Source organism: Culex quinquefasciatus, chromosome 3 (assembly GCF_015732765.1).
Source record: "Culex quinquefasciatus strain JHB chromosome 3, VPISU_Cqui_1.0_pri_paternal, whole genome shotgun sequence".
NCBI lineage: Eukaryota > Metazoa > Arthropoda > Insecta > Diptera > Culicidae > Culex > Culex quinquefasciatus.
The window spans coordinates 19,250,081-19,262,699 of NC_051863.1; the positions used below are offsets into that span (position 1 = coordinate 19,250,081).

The 12,619-nt window shown below is 37.8% G+C and overlaps 1 protein-coding gene across 4 annotated transcripts in view; it reads left to right on the plus strand.

Annotated features, from left to right (window-relative positions):
- LOC6047519 (high affinity cGMP-specific 3',5'-cyclic phosphodiesterase 9A) overlaps positions 1-12,219 on the plus strand; it is a 431,410-nt gene extending 419,191 nt beyond the window's left edge. For 3 of the 4 annotated variants that reach the window (XM_038265184.1, XM_038265182.1, XM_038265183.1), the window contains 4 exons: positions 601-727; positions 791-1,086; positions 1,150-1,519; positions 7,287-12,219. In XM_038265184.1, the coding sequence (XP_038121112.1) occupies positions 601-727; positions 791-1,086; positions 1,150-1,519; positions 7,287-8,750 (2,257 nt within the window). In that variant the 3' untranslated portion in view covers positions 8,751-12,219. The remainder of the gene's footprint in view (positions 1-600; positions 728-790; positions 1,087-1,149; positions 1,520-7,286) is intronic. The other variant, XM_038265185.1, reaches the window with a different exon arrangement.
- The last annotated feature ends 400 nt before the right edge of the window (positions 12,220-12,619 follow it).

Sequence of the window (12,619 nt, forward strand, 5' to 3'; positions counted from 1 at the left end):
ATTAGTTAAACACTCATTTGGAAAATAATCCCGAAACGTGTAAATAATTAGCAAGTGCCATCAAAAAATTTAACGCGCCGCGACGTTTGACTTTTGACGACCTATTCCAATCAAAGGCTGAAGAAAACCGAGAGCGAAGGCAAATAAAGAACAAAGAGTGGCCATCAACACCACAATCAGCGCATGTTGGAGTGAGCCAGTGATGCCAGGGTATTTTCTCTATAAATGCTACTTTTCGTGAGTGTTTGCTTAAAATTTCATCATGATCGGTAGCACTAAGCAGACCCAAAGGAGCGCTGGAAGAAAAAACTAAGCTGAAAATAGGAAAATGGGCATGGTTCAATGCATTCTCGTCTGATTATAATACATTTGGGATATTTTTTAAATGCTTGTAAAAGAAATAGTATAATTTTTAGTAAAAGTGAAAATAAACAGAAATGTTCACAAAGTGTTGCTCTAGGAACACTCCAGATTATCCAGCATCATTCAAACCCGACCGCTTATTAGGCTTAAAAAGGGTATATTTCCCCTACCAACAAATTTCTACCATTTTGTGAAGCTTTTATTAACATTTGAATTCTTCTCCCCCGTTTTTTCCAGAGACGTTCGCGAGGGAATCATTCGGTGCATCCTGGCCACGGACATGGCCCGCCACAATGAGATCCTGACGCAGTTCCAAGAGGCTACCCCCATTTTCGACTACAACAATAAGGTTCACACAAATTTGGTGAGTTTTTTTTTTCAGTTGATCTTGAGGTTTAAATAACTCAATTTTGATCTTCCTCTTTAGCTCTGCATGGTGCTAATCAAGGTCGCGGACATCTCGAACGAGGCCCGCCCGATGGACGTGGCCGAACCGTGGCTGGACCGGCTGCTGCAGGAGTTTTTCGCCCAGAGCGCGGCGGAAAAGTCCGAGGGCCTGCCGGTGACGCCCTTCATGGACCCGGACAAGGTCAGCAAGCCGGGCAGCCAGGTGCGCTTCATCGGGCTGGTGCTGCTGCCGCTGTTCGAGGCGCTCGGCGAGCTGCTGCCGGAGCTGACCGATCTGATCATCATGCCGGTGCGGGTCGCGCTGGATTACTACAAGTATGGTTGCTGGTTTCAGAGATTCGGGAGTTGATCTAATCGGAGTTTTTTTTTCTTTTTTAGGAAACTCAACGATGCCGCCAGTCGGCAGCGCCGTTCGATCGCCGAGGCGGAACAGTCGTCGGAGAATGCCAGCACGGCCACGACGGGAACCACCGGAACGGGAACGGCCGGGGGAAGCAGTGGCGGTGGGGGTGGCGTTAGCAGTAGCATCGGCGGGGGAACCGCGGGTGGGCTGAGCAACAGTTCGACCGGATCGCCGCAGTTGCCGCGGTCGCAGAGCGGAATCAGCGTGAAATCCAGACGTAGTATCCCGTCGCAAAAGTCCGCCAGTAGAACATCTGTTGATGAGCCTATTTTAATTACAGCCGAACTGCACGACCTGCCCGAGGGTAGCGAGAGCGGCGACTCCGAGACGGCGACGGAGGTGGATGTGAGTATGGTTTTGGTGTTTGGTAGGAAATTCCAGCGCAAGCAGGGAATCTGCTGGACTCGATTCTTTTTTGATTTTGACGGAATCTTGAAAAACAATGGTTTATCCAAGTTTTAAACTAAAATATTTTTAAAGAATTTAACAACAAAATGTAACCTCAGTTTTCGCTTAAATCAATCAAACTAGATATCATTTGTAGTAGAGGTGGGCAAAACCGCTCTTTTTTAGGAGCCGCTCATTTTCTTTCGCTCTTTAAAAAGAGCCGCTCTTTTGATCTGCTCTTTCGCTCTTTTTTTCAAAATTTGAATGAATAGGGTTTTTTCAAGAATCGTGTGATTTTATAAGTTATTCCACATTGGACTTTTATAAATATGGCCATACCAAATATTTTTTGAAGTTTATGTCCCTCAACTCTGACCAAAGTCGGAAAAAAATAATAGCAAAACATTTTGATGAAAAAGAGTTTTCAAATGCATTTTACACATCCCCAGTTGTTTTGCAATCATTAGTTTTCAAAATATCGAAGTATCGATGAACTTTTTTTAAATCGAAAAAAATATTTCACTTTAGGTAAGTACTGTACAAGGGAATTTCACCAAAAATCCAAATATTTTTGATCGACCCCAAATGCTTTTTAATTTGTTTTTTTTTTGTTGTTCATTTCATTTTGTTTAGAAAATCATTTACTTTTGGGATTCATTTTTATAAGCCTTGAAATTCTTGGAATTGCATTTTCATTTCTCAAAAACAAATTACCTAAATACTATATTTTTTGAAAATTCAATAAATTATATTTTTAACAAAAATCATGCCATATCGAAACGTTCCTTTCAAAAGACCAGAGTTTAAAAAAGAACCGCGGGTCTTTTTTTGTGAGCCACGGTTCGGTCGCTCTTTTCAGTGAATCGGCTCTTTGAGCGGTTCGCTCTTTTTTTGCCCACCTCTAATTTGTAGTGAAAGTTTTGAATAATATTAGAAAAAATATTGTTTGAATGTTTCAAGCTGCTTCTTTTTTCCACAGAATGTTGGTGGCATGAAACAAAACATTCGAGCAATAAGCTAAATTATAATTTTAATATTTTTTTTTTAATTTCACTGGAACCTTGTGGGGAGCTTTTCTTTAACCAAAGAAGACATTTTGCATCATTAGTTTTTCTCACACTTGGCTCCAACTATCCATAAAAAGGGAATGTAAATTTCCAAAAACCTGCAGAAGGGATTATCTGATTTTATGTCTTCAAAAACAACTTTGTAAGTGATATAGATGACAAAATACAGTAGTTGTTCGGTAACTGGGCATTGTTAAACAGGGCTGATTTTTAACTGGGCGCTCGATAACTAGGCCGTAGCGCCGTAGCCCAATTAAAAAGCAGACAAACGTGAAAAAACCAAAATGACCGAGGGGTTAATGGATGCAAAAATCATATTCAATAAATAAAAAAACACTTTTTTCAAACTTTTGTTTAATTTCAAGTTTCAATTAAAGAAATATCAAAATAAGCATTGTAAATAAGTTTGAGTAACTTTTATTTTTATATTTCATCTGGAAAATATTATGCATCTCATTATTTTTTGTTCAGCCCAGTTACCGAACAACTACTGTAGTTACACTTTTGAGCGATTCTTTGAGATTTCGATTTATTTAGGGGACATAAAATGCCATCTTTTCAGAAAACTTCGCAAAGCGATAAATCAAGATTTTTTTATGAAGATTTTTCTTTTAAAAAAAGCTTGAAAAGGGCTCTTTTTGCCTTCCTCACCTTACTGAGGAAAGGCTATAAAACCACTCGATAAATGAGCTTTTTTAATGTTATTTTTAAGATTATTTTTTAGGTTACAGTTTTTCAGCTTTTCAAAATAGTGCCCATGTTTGCCTTTAAAAAATATTTATATTGAAGAGCCGAGAAATTTCTCTACAAAACAAGTCAACATATTTTTTTAAGAACGAACATTTTCACAAATTTTTGATATCCTTATATTGGAAATCAGACCGTATCAACGAAGTTCAAAAAGGAAAATGTAGAAAATATTCTCAGTTTCTCAAAAATATTTTTTTTTATTTTTTCTTATTTATTTTTTGATTACAAATTTGATTTTACATTTGAAAATATCGATAAATGTACTTTTCTTAAAAATGGCATTTCTGAAAAAAAGAGTTAAGTCTGATAAAAAAAATGTGGCCCTTTCTAGAATTTTCTGACAAAACATGATTTATTAAACCTGCAATGTGTTTGTCGTGTGTAATTTTTTCCAGTGTAGTCCTCATCAATATCTACCACTTTGGCGAAGTCATCAAATCAAGTTTTTCCTTAAAAGATAATTGATTTTTTATATACCATTTTTGTATGAACAGCTGAACAGTTCTCTACGGAGTTGGGTGGTGACGCGCGGTCAATTATGTGGCATTGTGTGTGAAAAAAAAAGAATTTTATTTCGTGTTTCATCCTGGTTGGCTTGCCCACAAGCAGAAGAAAAATAGTTCAATTAGTTGGGTGGTGACGCGCGGTCAATTATGTGGCATTGTGTGTGAAAAGAAAAGAATTTTATTTCGTGTTTCATCCTGATTGGCTTGCTCAAGTCCTTCCTACATCATCGTTGATCGGGAGGCACGACGTCGTGTGAATTGCTGCATTAAAATAAGTTTAAGTGTTACTGTAAATGACTGTAAAAAAGTCCTTCCTATATCATCAATGTCGTCTGGGTAATCGTGATGAAAAATTACATTTATTCAGTATTTAAATACCTGTGCGCGAGTGTTTTGGTGTGCTAATTAGAAAGACCTTCCCATAGCATCGTTGCTCGGAAGGCTCGCCGACGGGTCTGTTATGAAAGTCCTCCCCATAGCGTCGTAGCTCGGGAGGCATCGCAAAGCCAATACCTTATCCCACTAACCCAAAAAAAAATTAATCACGTGATGCTTGAAGGAGATGCTGTGGATTCAACGGTCTCAAGCGGTATCAACAAGTATATAGCGAAAAACTATGTGCTTGATGAGTCTGCAACTTCAACTATCGGACTAACATTCCTCCCTTTTGTTGAACTGCAGGCTTCTTGGGAGGGCGCCGGTATTGACTAATAAAGTCGGGGTCTTCAGAGGTTAAACAGTGAACGGATGGTTGGCTCCCACTGATCATTTTTGATTCATTGTTTAACTTCAGCTGATCTGTCAATAACGGAGTAGCAGCTCATTGGCAGTCAACCATGCTCATGCTCATGCTCAACAGCTGAACAGTTCTCTACGAAATCGGTATTTTTTATTTCTTTAATTTTAGTATTTTTTAATCCGGCTGAAACTTTTTTGGTGCCTTCAGTATGCCCAAAGAAGCCATTATGTATCATTAGTTTGTCCATATAATTTTTCATACAAATTTGGCAGCTGTCCATACAAAAATGATACATGAAAATTCAAAAATCTGTATATTTTGAAGGAATTTTTGGATCGATTTGGTGTCTTCAGCAAAGTTTTAGGTATGGATAAGGACTACACTGAAAAAAAAAAATGATGAGCGGTAAATTTTTTTTGGTGATTTTTTATTTCTCTTTTTGTCACTATAACTTAATTTGCAAAAACACTACTTGTATTTTTTATTTTCTGATATTTGAAAACCTTTCAGAAATTTTCTGAATGGGCAAAAAATATTCGACCGAGTTATACATTTTGGATCAATACTAATTTTTCAAAAAAACAAAACGAAATACTGGTTGCAATTTTTGTTTAACTTCATTATTCGATGTAAAATTGAATTTGCAATCAAAGAGTACTCCAGTGAAATTTTGATAAAGTGCACCGTTTTCAAGTTACAGTCCAGACTCGACTATCCGAAGGCCTCGGAAAAATTTCACTTCGTATAATCAAAACTTCGGATAATCGAATCACGAAAAAAAATTTTTTTTCGTTGCTTAATTTTTCATTGTCGAGCTTAAGTATGACCCCTAAACTACGTTAAAGTGATTTTAAACTTTTAAATCCAAGATGGCGGCCAATATGGCAGTATTGAAATTTTGAAAAAAAAAAATAATGTTATTATTTAATAGGCAATCAACTATTCAAATTTCACTAAAATGGGGTTGCAGAACTCGAATTTGATGTTTAAAACAAGAAAAAGAAAAAAAATGTTCGTGATTCGATTATCCGAAGCCCCATACAAACCTTCGGATAATCGAGTCTGGGCTATATAGCCATTTGAGTGCCCAATGGGCATGGCACTGCCCATGTTTGTCCACTTTTGGGCCAAACATTCAATATTACGCCCTTTTGAAATGATTACCTTGATTTGATAATTTTGAAAATATAGTTTTTGAAAAGATCGGAAAATTTTACGAATGTTTTATATTTTAACATTGAAAATCGGACCATTAGATGCTAACATATCGACATTAGAAAATGGTGGGTTGTTTGGGAGAGACTTAGATAACAACAATTAACCTGATTTTAAACCTTTGCATGGCAATATCTCAGCAACTAAGGGTCGTATCAACAAAGTTCAAAAATGAAAAATATAGAGAATTTTCTCAGCTTTTCAAAGATTGTTTTTTTTCAGGAGTGGGCAAACATGCGCACTAATTGAAAAAATGAATAACTGCTACTATTTTCAAAAAAAGGAACCTAAAAAGTGGCTATAACTTGAAAACGGTGAACTTTATCAAAATTTTACTAAAATACTTTTTGATTGCAAATTTGATTTTACATCGAAAAATGAAGTTGAAAAATTTTTGCGACCGATATTCCGATTTTTTGAAAAAATCAGTATTGATTCAAAAATTTATAACTCGGTCTAAGATTTTTCGCACAACCTGGACATTTCTAAAAAGTTGGCATTTTATGTCCCCTAAAACATATCAAAAAATTAAAAAATAAAAAGTGTTTTTTTTTTGCAAATCAAGTTTCAGTGTAGTCTATATCCATACCTACAACTTTGCTGAAGACACCAAATCGATCATAAAATTTCTTCAAAAGATACAGATTTTTTAATTTTCATACATCGTTTTTTGTATGGATAGCTGCCAAATTTGTATGGAAAATTATATAGACAAACCCGAGCAGACGAAAATAGCTTGGGAATAACATTTTTTGATATTTGAAAATACTAGGTCAATAACATTATATGTTATTTATAACAAGATTTGTTATTCGTCGTTATGATTTTTTTGTTATTGGATTGTTATTGTAATAACAGATTTATAACATTTTGAGTAATTCTTCGAACATTTTTTTTCTTATTATTTTTTGTAATTTTAACAACTAATCCGATCATCCCATAACAAAAAATGTTGTTCCAAAGTTGTTTTGGCTTTCAACCAATTTCAGACCAATAACAAATTTTGTTATAACATAAACTGTTATTATACCTTTGTGCAGAAATGGATTTATCAAGAAAATTCCATAACATTTTCAGATATTTTAACAATATTTGTTATTGAAATGGCATGAATTTTGTTATTACCGTCTGCTCGGGAACTAATGATGCAAAATGGCTTCTTTGGGCATACCGAAGACAGCAAAAAAGTTTCAGTCGGATTAAAAAATACAAAAAATAAGGAAATCTCGGGAATTTATGGGACGGGAAAATTGGACGCTTTGAAAAAGTAAAGAAATCATGAAAAGCATCACCGTGAAAAACTTGTTCACGAGTACATATAAAGTTTTGTCAAGAGAATCGAGTCCAAGATTTCTGATTCCGAGCTGGGATTGTTCCTTAGGAATAGATCTTTGAGAATGTTTTCGACTAATCAAAAATGCAAACCCGCTCCCGCTTCGTGCTTTCAGGTGGCGGAAAAAACGTCCAAGTTCAAGGTGGACACGGAGAGTAGCCACCGCAAGCAGTCGCACCCGAACTCGCAGTCGTCCCGCAAGGGGAGCCGCGAGAAGCGTCCGTCGATGATCGGCGAGTACTACCAGACAGGTACGCGCATTCGTGGCTCCCACGGCAACATTCAGCATACTAATCGAACGTATTTTGGTTCAAATCGCGCCATTAGCTTAGACCAGTACAGTAACAGCCGCCGGATGTCGGACGGCATCCAGATACAGACGGTCGTGTCGGACAATAGTGTGTACTACCACCAGCGCCAGCATCGCAGTCTGGAGCATGACTCGATGTGTTCGTCCTCGGACAAGAGCACCAGCCTGAACAGCAGCAGCAATGATCCGCCTGGCCAGTCTCAGCCGGCGGCGGCGGCGGCCGCGGCGTTCCAATCTAGTCACCATGGAACGCAACAACAACCGCACTTTCACCATCAATACCAACAGCAGGCGGCGGCTGCCCTGCACCAGCTGCGTGCTGTTCAGGACTGTGAAAACATGAACATTGGCGTGCCGACGGCGGCTGCGAGTTCAGGCAAGTTGTACGCAGGTTTGAACAATAACAATAACAGTAGCAACAACAATAACAAAAACATTGGCAAAAAGATGAGCTTGAGCCAGCAGCAAAAGCTGGAGAAAATTCGCAATGCTAGCAACAATAACAATAGCGGCGGCGGGTGCGACACCAGCGGAGTAGGCGTTGGAACGAGTGGAGCGCTGGGAAAGAGTAATGGCGGCGGCGGCGGTGGTAGCGCCGTGAACGGAACCAATGGGACGACGACGACGTCCGCGTCGAAATCAATCATATCAAGACTGAGACAACTGACTGGAAGATTGAGCTTTAATTTTGACTCGCGGGAATCGAAGAAGCTGCAACTGTTGGCGCAGAAAGCGTCGGAACAGGCAGCGGCGGACGGTGGCGAATCTCAACCCGAAAGAGTAGGCTGTGCGACGACGACGACGAAGAAGACGCGCTTGCTGGAGAAATCGAAGACTGTGGATGTGGGTGGGGGCGGCGGCGGTTCGGTTGCGATTTGCGGTGGAGCCAGCGGGGAAGGGTCGATGCATTACTGCTGCGGGGGTGGTTCCGGAGGTGTGATCCTGAACCAGCCAAAGTCGATCTCGCCGATTCTGATGCACCATCGGAACAGTGACGTGATCGCGTCGATGAACACGGCCCGCAACCGGGCGTACAGTTTGGACGTCCCGATCACGCGGAACTGCTGTCGGAGTCTGAGCGGAAGCACAGCCGGCGGTGGTGGCTCCAGCTGCGGAGGCAGTCACAAGAGCTTGACCTTCTCGTTGAACAAATCGCTCAACGAGGAGGCGAACGACACCACGATCAGCTCGGGACGGCCGCTTGATGACAGCACGAACGCCACGACGACCATCGCGAAAGGCGGGGGAAGCATCAGCGAAACCATTTGACAACACCCGTACGAACCGTCCTTGCAGGGCATTCTGCTGGCGTCGAGTTCGCTGCAGACGGACTCGCCGACGCCACCGCCCTCCCACCAGCTGCTTCTGCCGGCCAGCAGCAGCTCCGGCGGCGGAAGTCAGCACCGGCGGCAGTCCTCTGGTGGTGGCGGAGGTGGCCATCGGTCCGCTCCTTACGCCGAGTCGGAGTCCATCTCGTCGAAGCACACGTCCGTGCTGGTCAGCTACTGGACCTGTCTGACGGAGCGGCTCAGCTCGCTGATTTGCAAGTGCTGCGAGCGGACGCTGCCGCCGGCGGAAAGCGTTTGAAAGCGAGGAGAGGTAACGCGGGCGAAGGTGTAGGGTTTGTATTTATTTCTTTGACCTTTTTGTTTAATAACTTGCAAGAAAATTTACCAGCGTAGTAAGACTTCAAATCTGGCTTCAAATCTGACCCCGCATTGGTATGCAAACTAACTAACTTCTATTTTAAGATGAATTTCGAGTAGGCTGATGATTGTTAAACTTTTCCGCGTGCACCCTTTGTGCTCCGCCACTTAAAACATCTTTCTTTTCGATGGCAAGGCCTACTTGTGTGAAATTGACCGCAGCGATGATTCGTTGCAATTGGTTTTTTTTTCTAAATATAATCAAGCGGCTTATTCTTTGGAGCCAATCGGGGTCAATGGCTGCTGCGTTTTACTTTTTTTTTGTAATGTTTTTACTAGATGTGCTTCCAAAAGTGTAATGTAACTTCGACCTGTTGATTTATTGCACTATTTAGCTTAGCAGAGTCAGTTATCTCAACAATACCTAAACAAACTTTTCTCTATGTTTTTGTTGCCTCAAAAATAACACATTGAGATAGCAAAAACTTGGGAAAATTCCATGAACAACTCAACTATTCTGAAATAATGTCGAGCAATGGTCATAATATATTCGAATAGTTTGGTACTTGGAGGAATACTTATAAGTAAATTGCTGAATTGTTAGTGTAAAATATTTTTAAAAGGCGTAAAAAAATGTGTTTTCAACTGCCTCAAAATTCAAATCTGGTTACATTCGGTCAGAAATTTGTTGATATATGACAGTTCAAAGATTACAAAATCAAAAAATGGAGTGAAAAGCTGGTTGAACAATTTGATCGGGAAAGGCAATTTTTTGTCAAAATTGAAATGCTCATAACTTTAACCATTTGTTAAGCTTCAAGAAGCATTTGAAAGGAAAATTATTCTAGTTTTTGAATGTGAACGAATTTATGGGTCGTGGCTACCGGAGATGTTCCGGACTTCCCGGGACCATTTCAAAAAGCTGCGTGCCATTTTAACTTTTATTTCATCTCTATATCCAAACTCTCCCAAAGGTGAGATCTCATGATCTTGAAACATAAAATTATATATTAAAATGTGATTTTTGCGTGAAAATAATTTAATTACATTAACTTCTACTTCGAGTATCAATGAGCTAGTTCTCAAGAAATTTGTTAACAATTTAGCACACATGCTTAAACAACTTCAAACACAGGTTTTTTGCTTTGGACCATGACAACATTTGTCCTAGATATTAAACTTTGAATTGTTTGAGTAATTGTGAGTTTATTAGGTACTCTTTCTTACATGTTCAATTGTGAACTCACTTTGAATTTCAGGGAAAATATACTTTGTCTGTGTTAAAGATATCTTATTTTGATACACTTTAAAAATGTCATCTCATTTTTTAGCTTTTCATATTTTGGATTTTCTCAATTTCCCGATTAATGTATTGGCGATAACCGATGGTAACTCTTTAAATCAACTTGTTAAACAGAATTTATTCAAACAAAATCCACTCAGAAATTCAATAACTATAATTCAAAGATTATTTTTTGACAATGTGAAAGCTAATTCGTAAAGGATTAGCTTTTTTTCGAAAATCACTGAATTTTTCGAACACACTCAAATTCCAATTTGAATACATTGGAGTTTATAGTGGAAAATACTCATATGATCACAAAATACCGTAGTTTTTAAAAAACTATTCATATTTTCAAAAGTTGCAACATGAACTTTTGTGTAAATGTTCACCAGATTACACAGCAAAAAATCCGATGGTAAAATCGCATGCAAAAGCATGCACATCACCTTTGTGAGCAAAAAGCATGTAATATTGCATGAGAAAACGTGTACACAAGAAACATTTTTTTATTGTGTGCGAAATCTTCTTTTTGTGTACACGTTTTCTCATGCAAAATTACATGCGTTTGCTCACAAAGGTGATGTGCATGCTTTTACATGAGATTTTACATGGAAATTTGTTGCTGTGTTGAGTTTTTAGTGGAAAATTAAAAAAAAAATCACAAAACATCACAGTTTTGAAAAAACTGAAATTTTTATGATTTGCCATATGGGGCATCAAACGACGCTAAATTTTGTGTAGATTTTCACTTTCTTAAAATTTAAATGCAAAATACTCATGCTTTCAGAAAATACCGTATGTTTTTGAAAATACAAAATATTCATAATTTGCAATAAGTTTATCAAACGGTATTATGTGGAAATTTGAGTGTTTTACATCAGAAAATCTTATTTAGTGAAAAATAGTACAAAATTTTCCGAAGTTTGTTTCCCATGTTGCAAATAAGGTAAATTTAAGTCCAATTAAGACTCGATTATCCAAGTTCGTTTTTTCCAAGATTTCCTAAAAACTTCGGATAATTGAATCACGGCAAATTACGCTTTTTTGTGTTCTTTATTTTCTTACTTCTAACAAAAGATTCGAGTTTTACGACCAATTACGTCAAATTTGAGTGGTTGATTGTCTATTACATTTAATATTTAATCACCACCATTCTTTGATTTAAAAAAATCCAAATCATTCTAGAGGAATTAGAATTGAGATCATTCTTGATCAGCCGACCAAAACAAGACAATGAAAAATAAAATGAGGATTGGATTACTTGAGTGATTTTTTCCGAGGACTTCGGAAAATCTAGTCTGTTTTAGAAAAAATATACCTATATTTTGGATTTATTTGAATTTTAACAAGAAAAAAAGAAAAATTAAAAATCTTTGCAAATAAATACAGTTAATTCACCAAAATGAGTCATTGTTTGTCGAAAAACTCAGTTGTTTTGATTTCGGGGGTTTTTCTCCCCCAACTCAAAAATGTTTAGTGAGAAAAAAAGGTTTTTTTTTAATTTTCAAATCTACAGGAAAGTACTAACTGTTATGAACAAAAGCATAATTTTGCCCCAAAAAAGCTTTCTCAAACCAAATGCTTTCATTTTTTTCCAAACGTACTTTAGTTTATTTAAACAAATAATGTTATTAACCCTTTCACGGCAAATAAAGAAGTAATCTAGCCGCATGTAAAAGGCCTGAATGTAAAATAAATTTCGCATTATTTATGAAATTCTGTGTAAATATTACATGAGCAATTCTCTACCAAAACCGGAAATGGATTTTATTTGTATTTTTTGATTTGGCTCAAACTTTGTGGGGGCCTTCCCTATACCCAAATATGCTATTTTGTGTCATTGGTTCACCCATACAAGTCTCCATACAATTTTGGCAGCTGTCCATACAAAAATGGTATGTAAATATTCAAACAGCTGTAACTTTTGAGTGAATTTTTTGATCTATTTGGTGTCTTCGGCAAAGTTGTAGGTATTGTTGAGAACTTTTGAATAATAGGTACACGGAAAAAATTGCAGATTTTTTAATCAACTTTTTTTTTCACTAAAACTCAATTCCCCAAAATACGTATTTTTTGATTTTCGAGATTTTTTAATATGTTTTAGGGGACAAAAATCCGCAACTTTTGAGCCATAGAGAAACATGGTCAAAAAATCTGCCGCCGAGTTATGAATTTTTGAAAAAATAGTGATTTTTGGAAAAAATCGA